Genomic DNA, 24,518 nt, shown 5'->3' with positions numbered 1-24,518 from the left:
TATGCAAGACTGGACTGATTCAGTTCCATGGTCGGTTCAAGCTGTCTAATGCAGAATAGTTGTGTCAGAAGAGCAGCGGTACACTTTCTAATTTACGGTGTCCTTGCTTGGAATAGCTGGCCGAACAGTTTATGTGCTGCAGAGCTGAACATCATAAAAGCTTCCCCAGGGCCCAATTCCTATGTTGCACTAGCACTATGCTACCAATTTGAAAGTGGAATCATATAAATGCTGTTCTGCTTTGTGTGGAAGCAGCACCTCACGTGGGGAGCTCATGAAAAACGAGGACTGCACTGGCATGGCTGAAATTATGAGGATCCTGTTTCGAAGCAGCTTCATGCAAGCAGCTTCCCATGTGTAACAGTGTTTATATGATTTGGTTTTTCAATAATATATTTGACCGGAGTGTTCTTTTCTGGGTTGCTCTCAAACTGAGCAACTTACTATTAGATGCACTCCCATGCCTGTCTAATTCACACTGCTGCTATTCCTAGCTATAGAAAGAGGCAGGTTTATCAGGCTAAACCATGGGTTTGCGCTAGTGCATGAACTGGAACAAGCCCAAACAAAGCCTCTGGTTTTGACATTCCTCCCTGGGAGAAGAACACTGCCAGAATTTAGTTTCACCTTTGCAGAATGTTGACTTAGTTTTGCATTTGAACCAGAGGTAGTGGCAAAAGGTAGTTTAATTATTCCTGTCCTCCTGAGCAAAACCAGTTGAGCATGCAGTATTCTCCATCTAATATTCCCTTATACATTTCAAGGGAGCCTGGGATAGCTCTGACTTTGCTAATGTATGGGGACAAAATAGAGAGGAACAGCAGCAGTTCATATTCCACTCAAGAGGCAGTGTCAACAGTATAGAGGGTTCATTGCCATTGCAGTTAAAAGGAAATGAAACTGTTGCAGTGTGAAAACAGAGTTGAATGCATTCTTATGATGGATCAGCGACCATGACCAAAGTGCGAACTACACACACACACACACACACACACACACACACACTAGAACTAGGCAGCATCTGTACTACACCTAGACTTCCGCCCATTTCTTTCTACTCCTTTTGTATTGTTATTGGACAAATTAATACTTTACTCACCTTGGGGGCATTATGGGTTCATTCTTGGATGGCTGTTTCAAACTAGAATGCTCAGATTCCTATTGGAATATAAAATCTGCATTATTATTTGGCCAACACGATTTGAAAGTTCAACATTATTATTACTTCAAAGGAAAACTTAAATTAAAATTTCACTACAGAGATTTGCGTTCTTTTCAGAAGGACTGTTTCCTGGTGAATATTAGTACAACTTGGGTGAAAATTAGAACCTACCTGCTATTAGTATTTTGATGTAGTGATGTAGGGCAACTATTTGAGAATAAGATATTGTCACAATGAATGGAAGGATTCAGGTGCAAAGCCCGTTTACTGTAAACTAGGGACCTCAATACACAATGGCAATGTCAGTCATACTCCAAGTAGTCATACTCCAAGTAGTCCACTGATTTCATGTAGTCTACTCTAAGTATGTCTAATGTTGTACAACAACCCAATGTGACTGTGGCGTTTGCCCATTCCTGGGGAACATATGAACATGCAGGAGTGAGAAAAGGGTTAATTGACTGTGTGATAGGCTGACCAATGAAAAGCCAGAGGAGGAGCTTAGGGGCTTTGAAACCCAGCATAGAAGGGGGGAGCTAGTCAGTTGTGTGGGGCAGTTGGTTAAGGGCAGTTGACTGAGACAGTTGTTTGGTGGGTGGTTGGTAGGATCAAGACAGGGTTGAGATAAGAATAAATATATACCAATGTAACTAATACTTCTAATACCAATGTAACTTCTAAATCCGGCCCGCGGACGGTCCGGGAATCAGCATGTTTTTACATGAGTAGAATGTGGCTTATTTGTGGGGCATAGGAATTCGTTCATTATTTTTTTTCAAAATATAGTCCAGCCCCTCACAAGGTCTGAGGGACAGTGGACCGGCCCCCTGCTGAAAAAGTTTGCTGACCCCTGATTTAGAGTCTTAATTCTTAAAATGGCACCTTATGTACAAAAGGACAATTCAAAGATTATAAACAAAGAAGAATGAGTTACCACATTTGTTGTTGCTTTGTTGTTATTGGGTTTTCCAGCCGAAACGCCAGATGTGTTCCCTATTGGTTTTTCTGTAGGAAGTGGAGGAGGGCTCTCTGGAACTTCATTTAAAGCTGAAAAAATATTAGTGCTTTTATAAACATCGCCATAAACATCATACAGATACACTACGAAACATAAACATCAGGGGATCTGATCATTCAAATGGAATCACATCATCTCTTTGGAAAGACCGATCCTTCATCCTGCCCAGGTTGTTTCACCTTTTCAAGAAATGACACAACAAAACCAATGACCCATGTAACAAAAAGATATGGACCTCTTCACTAGGGATACGGATGCCCTGGTGAGGATGCATTATATCAGACTTTCCAACAGATGCTGGAGTGGGTCCTAGAGATACTACTCCACACCTCCCATTTCAAAACTATGAAGACTGTGTCTTTCACAAATGAACTGCCCGTTTCCTCTTGCTATCAGAGCATGACTGTTTTCCTGGGCCAGAGGACAGTAAAGAGGAAAAAGAATGAATAATAACAGGTCCTAAGAGGGGCATAAAGCTATAGCAAGAAATGTAGATCATCAAGATCTGAAGGGACAAATATAGGATGATTTTTTTTCCCCTTTATGGAAAAAATGGAAAATGTAACCACAAACATTCTAGGCACCTGGTCAAATATTCCACTTTCAAACTTCGGTTGTATGCTACCAAATATATGCAGTGACTTTGAACTCTTTGGATAAAGAGCAAGGGTACACACCTGACAAATAAAAATAAAATACTCAGTATTCATAGTGTTCAGTCAACCTGAACTTTAAAAAAGAATGCAGTTTTGTTTAAATGTCACTCTAAAGACCCTAGAAATAGAGGTATCGTTCTAATGAAGGCAGATGTGTATGTTGCTAAGCAACAGCTCACTGCATGGAATGAACTCTAAGACAGAATAGGTATGTTTTAAGGTATCTCTACCCAGAAGCCTTTCACTGTTCTGTCATTATGAGAAAGCTTTTGCTAAATCTTTACACCAGTGCACTAAGGAATAAAGGAGGCGCACAGCTTTTAGTAAGCTGCTTTTGTCAGGCCAGACTATTTGTCCTCCTGGCCCAGAACTGTCTACTTTGACAATCAGTGGCTCTCAAAGGTCTCAGCAGAGGTCTTTCCTGTAAACTTAAACTGGAGATGCCAAAGATTGAACCTACGACCTTTTGCACACAAAGCTTGCACTCTGTGACTGAGCAATGATCTCTCCATGTGTTAGAAAACTAGCATTGCGCAAAGAACTGTGCCAGAAGTCTCAGCATATGCCAGTGGTGTACAATGGAATCCTAAATCAAACCACTGCATAATACAGCAGAAAAATGTTAAGCACTAGGGGTGGCATCCAATGTCATGTCAGCATACTTCCACTACTGCAGCAGAGCCTCTCCTTTCTCTCTTCCACCCGCAATCCTTCTGTGCCCAACTCAAATTTGCTCTAGATGGTCCCCCTCAACCCTCCAGAACAGATTTTTTAGGGGACACAGGGGGCCTTTAGAGGAAGAGAAAATCTGTTCTGCTCACAGATATAATCGGATTTCACCCTCAGATGTTACCTTTTGTTGATTTAGCTGGGATTCGGATCACAGTGGGTTTGCGCACAACAGCTGGTTGAACTGCCTGTTCTTTTGCAGGCTCTTGTTTGGAGGGCAAAGTGACAACATCTAAGGAAAACACAAAATCTAGCATGTTATTTTGTTTCGGTTCCAGAGAAAATGCCATAAACTTCATTAGTTATGGGAATGTTGCTGAAAGGATAAATCTGTGCGTCAGAAACGGGGGAGGGGGGGATAACCTTACTGTACATTAATTCTGTAGCCATCTTGACTGTGAAGACATGCAGAGTTTTTTGTATGAGAGGGGGTTACCCCTGAAGATAATCCTACCCTTTGTTCCTGAATGTCTGCTGAAGGCCCTCCCATTTGAACTAAATCTATGTTGCTGTATCAAACGATTCTGTGGGAAAAACTAATTGATTTGCTTTTGTCATTTCCATTTCCAGAACTTGATTAGTGACAAAAACTGGCTCGTAAACAACTGCAAATAAAACAAAATGTGGAACATAGGAGGCCGCCTTATAGTGTGTCCAGACCAGGCCCGTGCAGGGGGGCAGGCAGCCGGGTGTACTTGCCCCAGACCTCGGAGGGCTAAGTTGGCTGGGGGCTCTTGCCAGGGACCGGCTGCATTTTTGTTTTGAGTTTATAACTTTATTCTAACAAGCCTACAACCCTGCCGCCCCCAGCTGGGCCTCAGACAAGCTCTGCATGGGCCTGAGTCTGACCACTAGTTTGTCTTGCCCAGTACTGGCTAAACTGACCGGCAGCAGCTTTGCAAGATTTCAGGCAGTGTTCTCTCCCAGCTCGACCTGAAGATGCCAAGGATTGAACCTGGGGCCTCCTGCAGGTGCTCTACCACTGAGCTATGGCTCCTCCTAAGAGATCTATCGCCCTGAGCTCCTTTGGGAGGAAGGGCAGGATGTACATTGAATTAATTAGGAATAATACACTCAGCTAACCATTCTGTCCTAAGAGGAATTTCCACTCCCCTGCCTTTCTGTTTTCCTTCTCCAATTGACACTCAACAATCCATGGCTAATGAGCATTGGGCTATCTTTACTAGCTGCCCACTAAGCTTTTTGGTTTTTAAAAAAATCAAAGAGTTTTGTTTATTTCTGCAAACCTTGGGCTTTCTCTGAACATGCTGATATCTCCTTATTTCTCAGTGGATCCATTTTAAACTTCATTCCTGTTGGCACTCACCATCTAAGTGTGTTATTAGAGAGACGAATGCAGCTGCAAACAAAGGGGCTGGCAACCTATAAATACTCAGTGCTATCTTGAGCACAATCCATAAAAATGAGAAAGCAAAATGCTTAAATGCACTTGCTAAAGCCTTCTCCAATCCAGCAATAATCAGCGAAATATCAATTCTTTTCTCTAGCAATAATCTGATCCTATTTAGGGGTGTGAACCTCACACAGGTTGGAGTTGACTCGAAGCGACTGGCATGAGTTTGGCCAAACTGCGGGAGGCAGTGGAGGATAGGGGTGCCTGGCGTGCTTTGGTCCATGGGGTCACGAAGAGTCGGACACGACTGAACGACTGAACAACAACAACAACAACAACTAACAAAGTGTTATTACTGTATGAAGCTTTGAGAGCACTTAGTGCAAGACTAAGAAGGGGTAGTATGCAATTTTCCTAAAAAGTATTCCCCCCCAAAAAATGCTTTTTGCCACATTTCTATAAGATATTAAGGTGCTTCTTATCTTTCCTACAAACTACAGATGCAGAATATCCTACCATCTTCCAGTGTGCTCTATTCCTATTTTGGCACCATTATCTAGATCAGGAATGGAGAAGCCTGGGGCTATTGGCAGTTTGAGTCCAGCAATATCTGGAAGATCAAGACATACTGAGCTTCCTGCCCTCTGCATAGCAACAAGCAGAAACAATAACCCCACAGTATTATAATAATTATTATATCACGATATAAGCTTTTCACAACCATGGCGCCCAAGACTTCTCGCCACCACCTCCCTGCAAAATATATGCTGGCTACAATGAGAGAAGGTACATATGGCCTTTCTCCTTCAGTACACTGTTCTGCGATGCATGTTTCACTTCCATAAGAAATGCAGACCAGCTATATTTGATCTGATTTAAAAGTACAGCAATAAAAAAACAACAACAAAAACAACATTAGACTCAAGGTACCGGTTTCAAGTATATACAAAAAGCCATCAACAGTTCATTTCCTGCTGTAATCTGCCAAGGCCTCATTAAGGCAATAAGGAAAGGAAGTTGTAGTACATCAAAATTCCATCTACTTATTCACTGCACAGGACATAATAAGAACACACAATCCTTAAACATCATTAATACAGACTCATTTGTGACAACTATACCCTATTACCAGAGCAGATTTACAACCCACACAACTGAAAGCATTTAGTAGTAAATGAGGCAAGAAGCTAAAATAGCATTCCCCCTTCAGTTCTGAAAACACATTCTCTGCATGAAGTCTACACAATATTATTGGGGGGGGGAACCATATGGCCCCTATAAAGTATTTGGAAAACTATGAGCAAGATCCTATTTCAGCATCTGACGTGTAAATGGAATCCTCTCCCCCCCCCATGCACCCCTAAAGTCTGCTGCAGAGCATTAGGGGACCCTCCAAAGCAGGCTGGGAGGTGGGGAAAGTTCTCATTTGCTGGTGTGACACTGGATCTTGTCCTGCATGTTTCTTCAAATAAGAAAGAGCGCCACTTCCCAAGAAACAATTGGGAGTGCATAATATTATTATTATTATTATTATTATTTGGAAGGTACATATTATTACTACTGCTGCTACTACTATTGTCTACTTGACTTATTAGTCATTTACTACAAAGAGGTTTCTAAGTGACTAACTTTAAGCTCCTGATTGTTCTTTTGCAGTCCCATACCTGATGTCAAGTGTGATATAGCTGAGCGTGGTTTGGGAAAACAGACTGGTGGGCCAAATTAGGACTCTGGGCTGTGGATTGGTGGTTCTCCACCACTGCTGTAACGGGAAGAAGCAGCACGTTCCATTCTGAGCCCTGGCCGTTTTCCTGTTTTTATTTTGCAGCTGACACTCAACATTCAATGGCTTCTGAGCATGCTCAGTCTTCATTGGGCTGTGTTTTGGGTTTGTTTTTTGCTTTTGCCACCATAGGGTTTGGGGTTTTGTTATTAACTGCAGAACTCTCCTGTACTGCATATCTCACTAGGCACATTTGGATACCCACTGGGGGAAAAGTAGAGGTCTTCTCCCCCATCTCTTATTTATCACCTTTCATTGAACCTTTCAGCAGCATTTAGAGCCAGAAAGCAGTAATTTCACACATAAAAACTTACAAAAACACACCAAATATAAAAATTATGAAATATATCAACTGTGTTCCTCTGAATGGAGGGATCACTAATGTTGCCATGTGATGACCGTGATCTCTCAAAAGATCAACATGTAATGGCACTTTTATACTTAACACAAATGTATCCTCATGCAAAGAAATGCCTGCAAATCTTGTGCTAGGAATCTCTAGAGGCTAAATGCTAAATAAACTAATGTCTCATTAACGTTTCTAACTACAAATGTATGGTGTGTGTGGGTGTGGGTGTAAAATCTACTCAAAATGTCTTGCATTATCACAATCATTCTTACAAGCAAGGGTAATTTTAATTGGGCACTCCCAATACACATATATGCTATTTATTTAGTGTATTTAGTAACTCACACTCTAAACTTCTTTGAACACCAGCTCCCAGTATAAGGCAAAATTCTCACTTGGTATTGGGTCTCAAGCTTTCTTTCAGTACACTTTATATATAACCAATACATAAATGTAGAGGAAAGCAATGTTAGTTGCTAAACTGAGGTTGTGGGCTTCATTAGAGGTTTTTAAGCAGAGGTTGTATGGTCATCTGTCATGGATGCTTTCGTTGAGATTCCTGCATTGCAGAGGGTTGCACTAGATGACCCTCGGGATCCCTTCCAACTCTACAAATCTATGGTTCTATGAGCCCTGATTCTTGAAACCATCAATCATGGATTAGTTATTATGCCTATGTTCCAGTAGCCCTATTTTTTGAAATCTATTCCTATAACCAAGAGCATTGCTGCTAGGAGCCAAATAAACACAAGATTATATTGAATAACATCATATAAAATTTGAGAAGACAGGAATAAAAATAGAGGAAAAGAACAATAATACTCTTTTTTGTATTTAAAAATCAAAACAAGAATGATTTAGGGAATTGTAAAGCAAAATTATTTTAAACATATACTAAAGGTACAAGTCCATATCTACATTGTCTGAGAAGAAGTTGAAATACATTAGGGGAATATTATTTTACTGGTAATGTTTCAATTCCACTACTCTAAAAGCCTGCAAGCTTATGGAATCAAACTTTAATTCCAGATTTTAGGCAGACACACTCACCTGTATGCAGCTCAAATGAATTAATTTTGACCTTGATTTGCTAAGTTTCCCAAACATACTAATGTTGTGATAAAAATAGGCATGCATATTCAGAATTGTAATCATTCTTATAGGAAATCCTTTCCTCTTCTTAAATCTTACCAGATTCTGACGGCGTAATTTCCTGAGAAGTCCCGGCTGAGTTAGGGGGTAAAACATCATCATCAAAGCTAATCAGATCTCCTTCCGCAGGTGGCTTGCTCTGCCCTGGAGGTGCTGTGAGGCTGCTTGCAGGGGGCTCCGCCAGGGATCGAAAGGCATTTGACTGGGCAGCTACAGAGAGCCTAGGAGTAGCACTTACTGGCTTTAGTGGAAGCATAGGAAGAGCAGGGCTTTCAAACGAAACCGACTTCTTGGGAACAAGTGGCCGAGGAGCAGGAATGGGAGACTTTCTCTGTCCATTACTATCTTCTGAAGCTGACTTGCCTGTTGAACTAAGCAATCCATTGCTACTGCTTTTTACAATGCCTGATTTTGGTTTCTTTGGCAATTCAGGCTTGGTTATGTTGCTCCCAACTTCCTGAGGTTGTGGTTGCCTTTCCTGGGAAATGACCTTTAGTTTGCTTTCTGTCCACGAATCCCACTCACCTGAAGCTCTGTTGGCCACTGGCTTTGGTGCCACCACAGGCTTTTTTGCACTTATTATGGGTTTGGGGCCTAAGGAGCGTGGAGATATTTCTGGCTTCTTTGTTTCGGTGTTTGCTTGCGATTCAAAAGCTTTAATCCGAGTTAGTATGCTACTTTGGCTCTTATCTTTATCCATACTGTCCATATGAGTGTCCCAAAGGCTGTCATCTAGTAAGGACAGCAGCTGAATTGCCGGTGTGTCCTTTTCAGTCCTTGACTGGCTTTCTTCTTCCTGATTGTCTTGTGCGTTGCTTTGAGTATCTCTAACTACAGGTTTCAGATTGCCTTTTGATCTTGGTTTTGGAACAGGACATATTACAGCATTAGGCTTCTCCTGACATGCCTGCTCCTCTTCCAACACAACTAGAAGTTCCTCATTTTTGGAAGGATTGCTGATCAGCAGAGATGATGAAGGTCTAGGTGGCTTTCGAGGAATTGGTACAGCTGCAAAACAAAACGGTACCCCAAATTCATTTAACAAATTTTAGAGGGGGAAAAGATACAATATCTTATTTAAAAAAAAACTTGCAGATTGCAAACACCATCTAAAAAGAGGCATTCTTCATTTTCTCACATGGAAGGACAGGGCATTCTTTCAAGAAAATGTCTAACACAACACAGACATAAAAAACAAAGAAATAGGTTTCTTCCTTCAGAACAATAGTTTTCCACCGATATGCAAATTTAATCTAGCAACTAATAAATCCATATTAATCAGCTAACCTTTCTTTTGTTGTGTGGCATCCCTAATTCTGCTACATCTTAACTAATCACATTTATTTATGTCACTTCCCCCCCTGTGATGCCATTAATTCATTTTTGTGAGCAGTGGTTTGGCTCTTGTCGGCACATGTTCACATGCAAGTCATTTGTGTGAACAGGCTCCAGTTGTGAAAACTCAACTACAGCAATGCAACACACTCATTTAAAACACTAAGAGAGACATGCTGCGTTGGTATGAACGGGATCTCCAACAACTCTTTAGGGAACACTTCACAATAGGATATTCCTCATACAGCTGAACCCATGCAGCTGCTTTCAAACGTAATTCAGCTACAATTAAGAGTTATATACCTGGAGTGCTTTCGCATTCACAGAGACCATGCAGATTACTTTTCACATTTGTTCCTGGCAAGTTGCTGATTATCTCTTCTGGAAAGTCAGTCTGTGTTGAAGACGTAGCGGTGCATCTAGCACTAACAGCACTGGGAGCATTATTGTTGCTAGGAGTGTTGACTTGCACTCGATTGATCTCTTTGATTACCTGCTCATAGGAAGGGGGCTGCAAAAGAAACACATGCAAATTCCACATGGCATGGTTTTGTTTTGCAAATGGAGCATTTCTGCATGCATACAAATCTGTTCCATGCCCCAAGTGCTGAGGATAATTATTAATTCTGATACTGAAGTCATATCACCATATTGTAGCCACCACATTAGAATCAGCCTAGAGGGAAACCCTCAACTTCCTCACCTCGGCTGAAACAAGATCATTTGTTCTCCAAGGGGCCTGGGTGTGAGGCGGCTGAAAACCTAACCCCTGCTGAGGGACATGATTTCCACCAGGAAACCAGGAGGATGGCCCAAGCGGCTCAGCTGCAACTATTGTGATTTCAGGGCGCCTGAAAAAGGTAAAAAAAGAAAGATTAAACCAATGGCTATTGATGTAATTTGGAGACGTATTTTATGTAGATCTTCAGACAAAGCACAGGACCCCTCTGGGCACCCAGTCTATCAATCGACAGTTTCCTACCTTCTGCAAATAACCAAGAACTCCACAGATATCAACAGAATTCTTAGATCTTTGCCCTCTGTCATTTTGATTACCATACATTTTGATTTGTCCACCTATGAAAGACCACAGCAATTCTAAAAGCAAATTATCTGGGGTCAAGGACATCTGTTGCTATGGTACTTGGAGAACCATTTTGTGGCTACTGCAATGATGCATCCTAGACACTACCAAAAGAGAGCCTACGGAGGGTGATTTCAGTACTACTTTTCACACACCGGCACTCACTGCATGCACACGAACCCCTGCAATATACAGAGTATTTATCACCTAATAAACCACCCATGCTAATATTAAGTAATAAATTTCAAATTATATATTTCATACTTAAGGAGCGTAACAGAGTCTACAGGATGAAAACAGAGAGCATCACATAATGGTATTAACAGGTTAAAGAACACAGGAATTACTTTGCACTGCAGCTTAAAATATTATCACTAGAAAAATGATTTATTATGAATATTACAAAATTATTGTTCTTTAAAGTATTGGTTGACTGATAGTAAGTCCTCCTATGAACTCATATGTATAAAACAAAACAAAACCACCTGCACTTGCTATAAAGGCTAAGGCAACAATCAAACAGCTCAAGTTTTACAATGAAAAGTTTTTATGTTGTGACATTCGGGTAAGTAAACAGGAGGAAAGTAGTAAGTGAGGAGAAAAGGAAAAGGGGAAAATGTTAGATGTCAGGGAATACAAAACCAAAACATGTAAATGTAGATTATTTGTCCCTTAGCACACTTTTGTACTTGCAGATGTGAAAGATGGATAAAAAGATGATTTTCCACAACCTTTTAAAATCATGTTTGCCAAGTGGCAGGTTTAGGAACAGGTGAGGTTCTTCCTGGTTAATTCCATGTCATTAATCTGGAACAAAAGGTTGTAGAAGCATGCATCAGGAAGCAGCCAACACAATCTGAGCGGTGGGGAGTTCCAAAGGAACTCAGCGTAGGAAACAGTGCCAACTCTTTTCACACGGAGGCATACTTACAGTTAATTCAGTCCAGTGCATACTCTACTGGAAGAGTAACAGGTTTTAAAATAAATTTTACAAGGCAAATGTGTTTGTGAGAGAGAAATAAAGGAACACGAGCACAGATTAGAGAGAAAGAGAGACCAGTTGACAAAAAAGCAGGATTAGACATACATTCTCAAACACATTTTATTACCAGGAGAACTGAATGAAATATCAATTATCACATCCTACCTTCTCTCTCTTTGCTGCTCACTGTGGCCAGATGTCCGAGAAGCTAGTTTGAAAAGACGTCAACAGTTAATTTGGTCTAGTACATGCATAACATTTATATTTCAATACCCAAATTCTTGCCAAATTACTAGGGAAAAACTGATTGTAGTGAAATTTGTTTATCAGTAAAACCATTCACAGGGATTGTTAAATTCAACATAAAATATGTTTGTTGAGGCTATTCCTTGAATGGCATCTCGACTGAAATTAAAAGAATTTTCACAAAGCGCATGTCATGGTTTTGAGGACAACATAAAAATGTAAAATCCGAAACTGGTTTTGTAACGCGGTATTAAAAGACAAGGCTGCACGCTTGAACAACAAGGTTATGAAAAAATACAGAAGCAATGCTCCAGTCCAGTGCTCATACAGATCTCTTGAGCTTGTCAGGAAGCCAGATTCTGGTAATTTCCAAGAGAGAGAGAGAGAATGTCTTTAACTGCAAAAGTATGTGTGCCCAGAACTGCTTTCCATCATCTAAATTATTGAGAGAACGCTTTAAATGGAGGGTAGCTGTATGAAGTTCACAACTCCTCCTTGGAAATCATAGAATTTGGGGTGCTTACATTTTAATCCTTAAAAAGAGAGTATGTACACTCATTCCACTTTTCAGAAGTTCCTCTAAATGCTCTTCTTCTCAAAAGACAGAGAGGGAGCACTGCAGTCACTGCAGCTCTATTATATATCAGGCACTATCACAATTATTAAACAAAGTTAATGACAGTTATGTTTTTAATGCATTTTTATTAAGTAAAACGATTCCACTACAGCAGGTACAATATAGTACCATGCAGATGTTTTGGACAACTTCCACCAGTCCCATCATCATGGCCAATGGTGAGGATGCAGAGAGTTGTACGTAATCCAAGCATCTCTGCGCTATAGCCTCACCTCAACCTATTTTTATTAGCTTTATTTTAACTGTACTTGAATGCATCCTTTTACAATAGATCTTAATATAGAAATAATACAACAAAGAATTAAACAAGGAGGGTGCTTCTGCAGCAATTGGAATTTAAGAGAGAAAGTTTGGTCTTCTCGTGCAGAAGCAAGCTACCCTAATTACGCCACTGCAGATGGATCAGCAAAAATCAGCACAGCACCAGCTGGGAAAGGACAGCGCAGACATACCTCTTCCACGGGGCATATTTGATGTGCACTATTCATGAGTGCTGAAGGAAAAAAAGAAGGGGTTACAGCAGAGGAAAGAAAGAATAAACCATGCTAGTAGTAAAGATGCACTGGGTTTCTACTGTTAGTCACACAAAGATGTCACTGTAGTATTCCCCCTGCCTCCAAGGAACACTCCAGCAATCATTTTCTAATTTTAAAATTTAGAAAAAAATTAACAACAAAATATATGGCTTCTTTTGCCACCTCAAAAGAAATCAGGACCTTCATATTTGGTTTAACAGTAGAATTCATCAGGTTCAACTGACCTTGCTGTGGAGTTCCCAGGAATAAAAAAGTTATCTAATATGATTGCTGTGCTTGATTCTGCTATTCAGAAGAATGGCAACAGGCCACTGGAGATAAAAGGATTGTTTCAAGCAGGTATCAGCAACATATCCTTAGGTCCTTCTCTTATTGACCTTTTGTCTTTGCATTTCTGGATTTAGACGAAGATTTAAAAACATTCCTTTTATGCCGCCCTTTAACCTTATACTCACTGACCAATGGGACTATGTGATGCTTGAGGAGACACTGTACACCGCCCATTCTAGGAACCTGTTGACTTATAAAGCACTGAACTGGCTGCCAGTGAGCTCTTGGGCCCAATTCAAGGTGTTAGCATATAAAACCCTGAATGACTTGGGACCCAAAGAGTTCCTCCCCATTATCAATCATCTTGGACCCAATGAGCAGCAGATCAGGCCTTGTTGGAGGCACTTCCCAATTGACACTGACTCACGGCAAGGCCTCTGGTGGTTCCCCATTTGGAGAATACCATCTCTAGTGAGGTGCTTCTGTCGCCATCATTATTAACTTTGAGGGTGTATTTGAAACCACTTCTGTTTACCCAGGCATTGGGTGGCTGAAATATACTGGTCCTCACAACCCTAACATCACTGGATGGGGCAATGTTTTTAGCTGTAACCATTTTTAGAATGCTTTAACTGCCTTGTAATTTTGTTTTGTTTTTGTTTTAAGTTGTGGATCTGTTTTCTGAGCTCCTTTGGCAGGAAGGGTAGGATATGAATTCAAATAAATAATAAATACTCTTATTTCTGAAGCAGAAGTTCTTTTCTAGTTTTTGTTCTGCAGCCTGGTTGGCACCGATATCAAGAGATGAAGGCTGGGAGTTCAGAGTATGCCTTAAGACCTGGGCAGGTACTTTGCAATTTTTCCTGCATTCAAACCTTCTCAAATCAATGCTGAACATGCTCCCAGAAAACTGGGTTCAGACACATACTTTATAAAAAGCCAAACCACATCTTAGCTTAAAGCAGCACAGTATAGTCTTTAATTTCTATGGGATATGGATTAAGTCGTGTATAAGCAAGTGGCATATAAGTATTACCAATATCAGTTGCTACTGCAAGGGCAGTTCATAATATTATCCATGGGGAAATGAACTTTGATGCAAGATAAAAGGAATGTGAAACATTTTTCTTTGCAGGGCAATTTATTCAATATCCAGAACAAGAATCCAGTAGCCAGCATAGTTTTTTTTTTCCATACTGAATTTTCTATACATCTTAATATGTTATTTCGATACCTAATTGTATGAAATGGTATTTAGTTCACCTACCTACAGAGTAATGATAGGGACCAAAAACTAGAGTAACTCTTGGATACGGGCAAAAAAAAGTTTGGAAAAAGTTGTTTTTATAAGGAAACAGTCATGGGGAATACATTTGTGATACATGCAAAATATGGTTAGTACAAGATGAAACAAGGGAAGTAATTCCTTGTAAGCATGAACTCCAGCTAGTTAGAGAGAATGAAGTACTGATATAAAGAACGGGAGAGTTCAGAATCGTTGAATGAAAAGGGAGAAAGAAAGTGGGATAGTTTCATTTCAAACTTGGCCAGACTTGGGTTAGCCTGCAGTTCATTCTTCAAAGTAGGGTGTGATCCCATCCCACATAGCAAAGATGGCACAGGCCGTATTTCAATCTTCTAGGCCAGAGCTGCTTCATCTTTACTCATGCCAGAGTACTCGTCGTACAGTTGGGAGAGGTGGCAGACAGACACTTAGAGAACTAACTAACTTCCTTCCTTCCTTCCTTCCTCCCTCCCTTGAAAGGAGAGGAAGCTCTCTTTGGAAGAACCTTCCTCTCCCAACTCCACAAACAGGTCTAGCCTGTATGTAAGTGACTTTTTGCAATGCTGATGTAACAGTGCTCCTGAGGTAGTTCTACATCGACTGAAAAGTAGGACGATAATTCTATGTCAAGCCAAAACAAAGTGGAGCAGCATCACTCCCACTTTCCCTCATGCATTGGTGAGAAGAATAGAAAATGGCCTTTAATGTAGCTGCTTAGGACGGGGAGAGAAAGTAAGGACTTTCCATTAGCTTGCCTAGACAAGCTACCACCCAACCCTTGCCTTCTTGGACTCCCAACAGCAGCCAAGCATTCTGCTTAGCAGGGAGGGACAGACCTTTCCTTTCAACCGTTTTAACTTAGCAGCCTGTGCTCCTTTAAGCTTCTCACAGGCACAGTGGTGAGCCGTGGTGGGTATATAATGTGAGACAATATCAGCCTGGCTAGGCTCTTATGTTCTTATGAGCCCTGAACTTGAACGCTCCCTCCTCCTCCCTCTCTAGCACACCAGTGAGGAGGAGTGTGGAAGCTTTCACTTCCAATTCAGACTAATTTGCTGAGTCCTTTGAGTATTTATCTTAACTGTGGGAGCAAGCCAACTTCAAGCCATGGTACAGGTAAGAAAAATGTTAGTTTGGCAGCTACTCCTCAGCAACTACAAGACAAAACAAAACAAATGCATTTGCAATCTGCTTAATGAAGCTACAGTCATTTTTGTTGTCATAAAAGTTAAGACATCTGCTCAGACAGTGTAGGGAGCAGTCTGAAAGTATACTTACTTCTCTTGATTACTGCTTTAATGGATGACAGGGGGCCTTGACTTGAAAAGAAGACAACAAAACAAAACGTCAGTACCCATTGTCCTAAAAAGGTAACGGAAAAACAGGGGGGAATTCTTCTACACACATCCCTCATTATCACTATCTATAAAATTGTTCATTTTGTAGCGAAGTGAAACTCTAGTTTTTTTACTGCAGTAAATAAAAGTAGGGAAACCACTGTGGAATCATTGCACAATACCAAAAGAAGACCAGTCTTATCTCTTTCTGATAATTTTAACAAGTGTGGTTGATTGCAGTTCAAAGTCATTTTTTCCAGCTACAATGACATTTTCCACTCACTACTTCCTTCAAAAGCCCTCATTCCTTTAATGGGAAATTAAAAAAAAAAATTCAATGGAAAATCTAGAGGGTATGGTGCAAGGAAAAATGGAACTACGTAGAACTATTCTTTCCAATAATGGGCTCCATCTCCCCTATACCAGTGTGCTAAGACTCCTTTATGAGCTCAAGCTTGCCAACACCTGTTTATGGGAGAGAAATTCACAAACTGACCAAAACTGCCTATGGAAAGCCCCAGCAAAGATGTAGGGATTGTTCCATTGGGTACTGGAAAAGCTGTATGCATCCAATCTGAAAACCTGCTGCTCCAGGAAACCAGTATTTTAATGGGGTATGCAACAGCATGAAACAAGACATTATACTCGGGGATACCGTAAATCCTAGGAATAAAGCAGGGATTGCTCCGAGATAATGAGTACAGGCAGCCTCAGTCTCTTTACTTAATTTGGACCAGAGTGCTACTTTTCCCCATTATTGCAATAACAATTACTCAACTTTTAGTGTGTCAGGTCCCCCTGCCCTCACATGGAGAAGAAAGGCAATTTAAAAAATCCTCTTTTCACTGCTCTACCTCTGCACCCCTATGAATTCTTGATGTCCTAGTCATTTAAGGAATTAAAATTAAAATTCCATATCTATCTTACAAGGATAAAAGTCCTATTTTAGGCCTGTTCAGTACTAGGTTCAGTTTTTATTGTCTTTGCTTCAAGGAGGAGAAAAGCAACTGGATCCAAAACATAAGAGATTCCCAAGGACACCCTCCTTTACTTTAACCATCTTCCCCTGTACAACTGAGGCACAAGCAAAATGTATTTTAATTTCCTTGTCCCCAGAGTAAAGAGCAACGGAGCCTGGGACAGTCAGTGCCTTCCCTTTTAAATAAACTTCAGTTTTGTACTCCAAAACGCAGGACGGTATTTTTAAAAAATAATCTCCTGCTCTAATTGTGAGCAGGTCTGCCAGATCACTATTCTCTCATGCAGCAGAATGAATGGTAGAATTCTTAAAATGGGCCAATGGCATGCAACACTTCAGATTGAAAGTGCATTAGCACATTTTAAGAACATAAGAAGAGCTCTGCTAGATCAGGCCAACGACCAATTGAGTCCAGCATTCTGCTGAAGCATGCAAGCAAAATGCAACAGCCCTCTCCCCTCCTGTGGTTTCCAGCAACTGGTATTCAGAAACATACTACCTCTGACAGTGGAGGTAGAACATTGAAAGCAGACAATGTTTTTGAATGAAACGCTCCTTTAATGAACCCCCCAACTCCCTGCAAGTAGAAAAGTAGCACAACAGGCAGCAGGCTATATTAGAATCAGATGTACTAAGTGTTTTCTTATTTTCTTACAGGATTCCCCTCCTGCCACACACAATTGATCACAAATGGTACAGTCTGCCAGCTCCAGGCAAAAATCAGATCCTGTGATGCAGACGAAAGGATCTTTCCCCTCAACAGCAACACACACAAGCCTTGCAAACTGTAGCTGCTCATTTCCAAGCACGACCCATGCAACTGGGGAGAAAACTATGCCAAAACATCTGTTGATGTTCACATGATGACCGAGAGGGTTAAACATCCCTGTGATTGATTTGAGTTGGCTTTCACAGGAGTGAGTCATTGGGTGGTTTCTTGGCCCTTTACCTCTTCCACCATTCAATCTATAACTCCAGTTAAACTTTAGTTTGCAAATAAGGGTCGTAAGCATTTTTTACTTTCTGTATTCCAGTTGATGTTTCCTTTGAATACTGTGAGTGTATATAATTATGTATAGGAATAGGAATAATTTTATTGGCCAAGTACCAACATACTTGAAATTTTGCTTCGGCTACATTGCAATATAAATGTACCTTATACAACACTATTCCACTCACAATACAATAACGCAGCAAAGGAAGCCCACCCATAACTGGCCTCCCCTTCCGCTTTTGTCCTTCATGAGTGTTAGCTGCAATCTACCCTGATTACTGGTAGTTTAGCTTTTAAACACTAGTTCAAGCAGAGGGCTTGAATCATTTGCGGTTTCAGCACACTATTAAAAGGCTCACATTAATCATAAGCCCTCGCCCATTTCAACATCGTGCAACAATAACAGTAATCATTGGGATAAAAGCTTTACATTAGACACCATGTGTTGCACACCAACATCACCACAATAACACAGATGTGTCTTGGAAACAGTAACATCACACACACACACAAAAAAAAAATGGTATTCCACCCAATTTGTGTGTAATAGAAAAGAAAAAAACAAACAAATTATTTTTAGCAACAAAGTCCCATGGATGTTGACAGATTTATGATACCATGCAGCATGGTTTTGTGCACCAGAGCCCAACATGTCTGTCACGTGCAAAAAGGAGTTTTTTAAATGAGCTTGCAAGATCAACCAACCAGCAACCAGTACCTCTTGCCTTTGAATTTTCTCTTCAAAGGAGACACTGTTTATGCAGCAACAGACTAACCTATCTAGCCTTCTGGAATCTGTTACCAGTGATACTTTAAGATGAACCAGTATTTCAAAAAGCAAAAGTTGTCTCTCCACACAGTAACAACTTATTCCAAGTAGCTGCTGACTCAGTTGAGTTACACCCTTTATGGCACTAGAAACACAAACTTGTAAGAGTGTGACCTTTGAAGAAGATGCCTGGATCAGAAATTCTAAATTAGTGTAATACAACCACACCTCTTCTAAACTTGCCTTTCCAGATGCAGCAACATCGCATGCAGAGCTGTACTAATGAAATGCCAAACTTTGCTGTGCTAACTCTCCATGACTACATTTCTACCATACCATGCCCCAGAAAGGAATTTTCACCAGGAAAAAAAAATACCTCTAACAAAGCAAAACCCTCTTACATTCCAACATGAAATGCAGTCATCAAAATGCCCCTTTCGCCCTTAGAAGGAGGGGGGGGTGTGGCAGTAATCACGGCCCCTGCACGTGCTCAGGGGATGCTGCCATCCCCTGGCACTATTGGCAGATCTCTGGACGCGGTGCCCTGCCCGACTGGCCAACCGGCTCGGTCAGCAAGGGCGTGCCCACTGCATTTAAGTGGGCCCGCGGCCAGAGCTCGACCTCTTCTCTTCACTGCCCAGCTGACCCGGTTTTTCCCTGCCCACCCCCCCTTTAGGCTAGGTTTCTTCTCGACCTTGCTATGGACCGCGGTTGGTCGCCGTTGAGGGGCCTGGTAGGAATTTTCCCACGGCAAATTGGCTCCGCCTGGTGGTTTTCGCCTACCTCGTAGCAATTCGTCACAACTTTGGTTTTGGCGGTTAGGCATTAGACTACCTCGGGAAGGTTAGAAGGTGGGGGGGGGGAGGTTGGGCCATCACCTCCCCCAAATGCTGAAGGGTGCTTCGCTAAAGGAGTCCGGGGGGCGTGTCCGTGTCCAGAGCCGTGGAAGGTGAGGGCCTAAGGCACGCCCCATATCGGTGATCACAGGGTGAGATCCTAACTGATGTGCAGCAGCAGGGCTCACCCATCTGTGGTTATCCCTTCCCGGACTGCCAGTGCGACGTACTGGAGTCGGATATAGCTAGTTAGGTCCAATGCCTAATGCCAATACCGCTCAACATCCGTTACCAATAAAGTTGTGGCCTTTTCTTGCCCATTTAAACTTATTCAAGGTGTCTTGTGTCTTATTTATCACGGGAGGGGACGGGATATACACATGCAACTGTTATTGTGTTGACTATCTTTCCTCCACTTCCACATACAGCAGGATAGCAAAAAATATTTAGGCTGAAGTAGCCCTATGAGCATCAGAGGGACCTGTGTGGGAGGAGGAAGGGGGCATGGGAATTCTCATGTTCCCTTTTGACAGTCTTACAAACATCCTTTACAACATAAAGGATGACAGTCTTTACAACATAAAAAGGAATCCAGCATCTAACATAAAATCCACCATCAAATTTTGAACGGACACCACATGGTCGTAGAGAGAGGTGTTTGAAAGGATGGATCCTGCTGCTAAATAATCAGAAACAAAAAACAAACCAAAGAAGCCCAAGCTGATTTCCCAGTTGATACTGACAGTTTTGAAGACTGGTTTTCCTTCACCCCCAACTCATCTCCTTACCCTCCAGCGGCTATTCAATATCAATATACCAACAACATGTCCCTGAACTGCATCTGATACCCACTGTGGTCATGGAAACGAAATGCCAAATTACCATATTTTTCCGTCCATAAGACGCCCCCTATTTTGGAGAAATCAGATTTAAGAAAATGGGGGAGATATATCTGTGTATAAGACACCCCCGAAATTTTGGACATTTTTAAAAGGGGAAATAATCTAGTCTTATAGTTAATTGCATGTATCAAAATATACAAAGCAGAGGTGCCTCTTGGGCACTTAAATGTACTTTCAATGCAGCCTTTAGAAAGTAATTTTGCCTGCAGTAAACAGTTTCCTAAAATGTTAGCTATGAGAGGGCCTCTATTCTATGGTGCCAGGAGGTCATCAAATAATCTGACTTGGAAATTCGCTTCTCTTTCTGTTCCAATTTCTGCATTCCTAAATTACAGCTCTCCATTCATTTTAGCGATGCTTCTCAAACAAAACTCCAGTTATTTGAATGTCATCTGGACTAGATAATAATATATGGTACTGTATTATAAGGTAAAATACCAAGCAAGGAATCACAATTCTTTTTTTGTTCTGGAAAACAACATGTATCTCTAATAATATGCTGAAAGCAAACTGGAAAGCCGCCACAGTATTGTTTAGTATGCATCTTCTTAATGGAGCTGAATGTTCTGAAAAGTATTTCAAGTCGCCCTTCCTGCGTATCTCTTAACTCTCAATTGCATTTTAAAAATAACATTAAAAAAGATTAATAGGTACAAGGATTATTATTTTTATATTAAAAAAAAAACATTTCCATAGATTATACAGTACTCCACAGATTATATTTAACTAATTGATTTCTGAAAGTACACTTTTCAAAACAAAAACTTTTGGGGATTCTTTCAATGTTAAGCTTTAAAAGAACTCAAATATATTTTGTTTAAAAAGCAAAAGGCAAGCAGATTCTAGTTCTAAGCTTAAGTGTCTGTTTAAAAAGTACAAATCACTGGGTTGTATATCCAACTGGACTGGGAGACCCTCTGGAACAAACTTTTTCTTGAGGACGGGTTAGAGGAGACAGAAAAGGGGAGCCTCTTGGCTTTAACTTGCTTACTGATGATCTGATGATGTTTCTTCAGAGAGCACTTACCTCTCAAAAATGCTTTCTAAATGGCACATTAAGGTTGAGGTTACTACAAGGCAAGATGGGGGAACAGGCCAAAGTTCTGCAGCAAATGCTTATGCGGCAGAGAAAGAAAAGCAGTGTGGAGTTGCAAAATAGCCAGCTAGGTAGACACAGCCTGGGATTTGTGGCTGACTGAAGGAAATAAAGGGGAGTGCTCTCTGGGGAATCAATGCTGCTGTCCATTGCTTGACCACTTTCAATGCTGATTTTTATGCTTATAAATAAGCACATGATACAAAAGGCACAGTCTCCAGTAATCTTTCAACAAGCCCCATAGCCCTATCTCTGAACTTCCCATTGCCTCAGAAAGGAAAGGGATGCCTAACAATAGGAGCAGCCATTACCGAGATTATATTCCGAAAGTCTGCACTTCGTAAACACATTCATTTCCCCCCCCTTCTGTTTCATCATTTATCCTTTAGGTAGTATTCAACTTAGCTTTAGTTGTTTGTTTGTTTATTTATTTATTTTTCATAAAATGCATACACCGCTTGATTGAAAAGAAAGCTCCAAAAAGTGGTTTGCAAAAAGATAAAACAATAAAATCAAGAATTGTTACAATGATTTGAAACATACAAAAAGTTAAAATACTAAAACAGATTTAAAATCACACCTGCATTTCTAAGCATCTGGGTAAAGGTAAAGGGACCCCTGACCGTAAGGTCCAGTCGCAGACGACTCTGGGGTTGCGGAGCTCATCTCGCTTTATTGGGCAAGGGAGCTGGCGTACAGCTTCCAGGTCATGTGGCCAGCATGACTAAGCTGTTTCTGGCGAACCAGAGCAGTGCATGGAAATACTGTTTACCTTCCCGCTGGAGCGGTACCTATTTATCTACTTGCACTTTGATGTGCTTTCGAACTGCTAGGTTGGCAGGAGCAGGGACCGAGCAACAGGAGCTCACCCCGTCGCAGGGATTTGAACCGCCAACCTTCCGATCGACAAGCCCTAGGCTCTGTGGTTTAGACCACAGCGCTACCCGCATCTGGGTAGGCCAGCCTAAATAAGAGTCTTTTTAGCAGGTGCCAAAAAGAATACTGTGAAGGCATCTGCTTGATATCAATAGGCAGGGCGTTCCAAAGTGAAGGTTCTGCCACATTAAACAATGGAATGGTTTATAGTAGTGCCTATTCCAGCAACTGAAGCAGTTGAGTGGGCACATGTAGTACCGGTAAGATGATCTTAAAGGTAAACTGCTTACAAGTTGTTAAGGGCTTCGTATATTCAGTTTTACTCAGAGTATATATCTATTTAAATTAATGGACCTTAAGTCATGTTTATTCATTTCGGTGGGTCTACTCAGTTGAATACCACCTTATAGCTTGGTCATGTCCCCACCCCAAGTAGATTTCTCCCTACAGGATTCCCCACCCTCCTTTAAGGTTCTAGCTTTTCGGCTGACAGATGTAGACATAAGATTGTGCAAAAAAAACAAAAACAAAAAAAACAACCAACATTCCAAAACAACCCTCTTTGCCAGATAAGCAGAATGCCCATTTATGCCTTTGGTGTTCTCACTTATATGAGCCGTATCTTGTCTTGACAGAAACTTTTACAAGCACAAACCAATCGTCTAGACAAATTGTATCTCCAAAAGGATATGAGAGAATGTTATACTAATAGCCAAGACCAAGGTCTACTAGGCTTGTGTGTTGAGCACGCTGCTTTATGGAAGTGAGACGTGGGCAACCTACACCCGCCAGGAGCGAGGTCTCAATGCCTTCCACATGCGCTGCATCAGAAAGATTCACATCACAGAAGAGAGTCTCAAACAAAGCTGTTCTACCCCAAGCCCACATTCCCAGCATGTTCACACTTATGTCTCAGTGGTGTTTATGCCAGCTTGGTCATGTATGCACAACGGAAGATGGCAGGATCAGCAAGGACATGCTCTGCAGGGAGCTGGCTTCAGGCACTAGGTCTGTTGGCAGAACAACTCAGTGTTACAATGATGTCTGCAAGCGTGACATGAAGGCTGGCAACATTTACCCTGAAGTATGAGAATCCTTTGTAGACAATTGTTGTGCCTGGAGACAGACAGTCAAGTCAAGTATGAACAGCAGTAACCAGAGGAGGAATAACTGTTGGGAGGAGCGCAGAGAGAAAAAACGCCAATAGCAGCAAAATTGGATGCCTTCATCTGCCCCCACTGCAACAAAACATGTCTTTCCCATATCGGTCTCTATAGTCATAGCAGGCACTGCAACTCTCCAATGGTTTGATTCTACCCCAAAAGGCGCATTCTTCCACTGTCATCTGAGACAGATGATGCCAACAAGTGTCATAGCTGACATACAATAAATACGGTACATTAAAAATGTTTAGCATTCATTCCTGTGAATAGCATGCATATCACACTCAGAACCTCGTTAACTACCATTACTGGAAACAGAAACAAATCCCCACCCCAGGTCACCCCAACCTGCTTTTGCTCTTTGGGGTTTTTTAAAGCCTATGGCAAAAGACAGCTCTTTCAATCGAACACTGTGACTCTAGCATGGTGCAACGTGTTCCATCATTTTTCCATATTAAAATCTGCATGATCAGGATGAATATTTATAGGACACGGAATACATATGGAAACCTAATCCTAAAGATGAGAGGGATAGGGGCAGTACAAATCAGGAGAATGAGCAGCAGGCATAGATCTCTTTGTGGCTTTATCATTCCTCCTATTCTTACCACCTCCGTGACAAGACAGAGAAAGCAAGGGGCATCATTTGGATACAGGGGCAAAGCTACCTGCTCCAGCTGTTTTGTTGACAATATTGCCAACAACAGAGACCTGCGATAGCATGCATCATTACCCTGTTAGCACTTTTTAAAGGTCGGCCCTGTCCTAAAATACACAATTTGTTTGTCCACCACAGCTTAGACGAGTGCTGGCTGTGAGATTTGACCAAGAGGAATTCGCTGGAGACTTTGGAAAGAAGCCAAACTTAACTTGGCCCCAGAATTTAATAGAGGAAAGGCCTTGAGAGAGCAGATGTCAGCTGACTATTGCGTGAGTGCAGCTTTCTCAGTTCCATATTCATTCTGTTTCATTTATTCTCTTGCAAAAA

General features: G+C 41.3%; 1 protein-coding gene across 4 annotated transcripts in view; it reads right to left on the bottom strand.

Moving 5' to 3' along the window:
- The window catches only part of SH3D19 (SH3 domain containing 19), a 59,100-nt gene that overhangs the window by 15,773 nt on the left and 18,809 nt on the right, over positions 1 to 24,518 (bottom strand). For 2 of the 4 annotated variants that reach the window (XM_033161212.1, XM_033161211.1), the window contains exons 3-11: positions 15,857 to 15,897; positions 12,940 to 12,980; positions 11,770 to 11,812; positions 10,242 to 10,389; positions 9,842 to 10,049; positions 8,243 to 9,211; positions 3,690 to 3,797; positions 2,097 to 2,209; positions 1,100 to 1,158 (exon numbers count right to left, since the gene is read on the bottom strand). In XM_033161212.1, coding sequence (XP_033017103.1) covers positions 1,100 to 1,158; positions 2,097 to 2,209; positions 3,690 to 3,797; positions 8,243 to 9,211; positions 9,842 to 10,049; positions 10,242 to 10,389; positions 11,770 to 11,812; positions 12,940 to 12,955 — 1,664 coding nt within the window. In that variant the 5' untranslated portion in view covers positions 12,956 to 12,980; positions 15,857 to 15,897. The remainder of the gene's footprint in view (positions 1 to 1,099; positions 1,159 to 2,096; positions 2,210 to 3,689; positions 3,798 to 8,242; positions 9,212 to 9,841; positions 10,050 to 10,241; positions 10,390 to 11,769; positions 11,813 to 12,939; positions 12,981 to 15,856; positions 15,898 to 24,518) is intronic. The other 2 variants (XM_033161208.1, XM_033161207.1) reach the window with 2 other exon arrangements.

The sequence above is a fragment of the Lacerta agilis genome, chromosome 9 (genome assembly GCF_009819535.1).
Source record: "Lacerta agilis isolate rLacAgi1 chromosome 9, rLacAgi1.pri, whole genome shotgun sequence".
Lineage (NCBI taxonomy): Eukaryota > Metazoa > Chordata > Lepidosauria > Squamata > Lacertidae > Lacerta > Lacerta agilis.
This window is presented reverse-complemented; position numbering and strand designations above follow the sequence as displayed.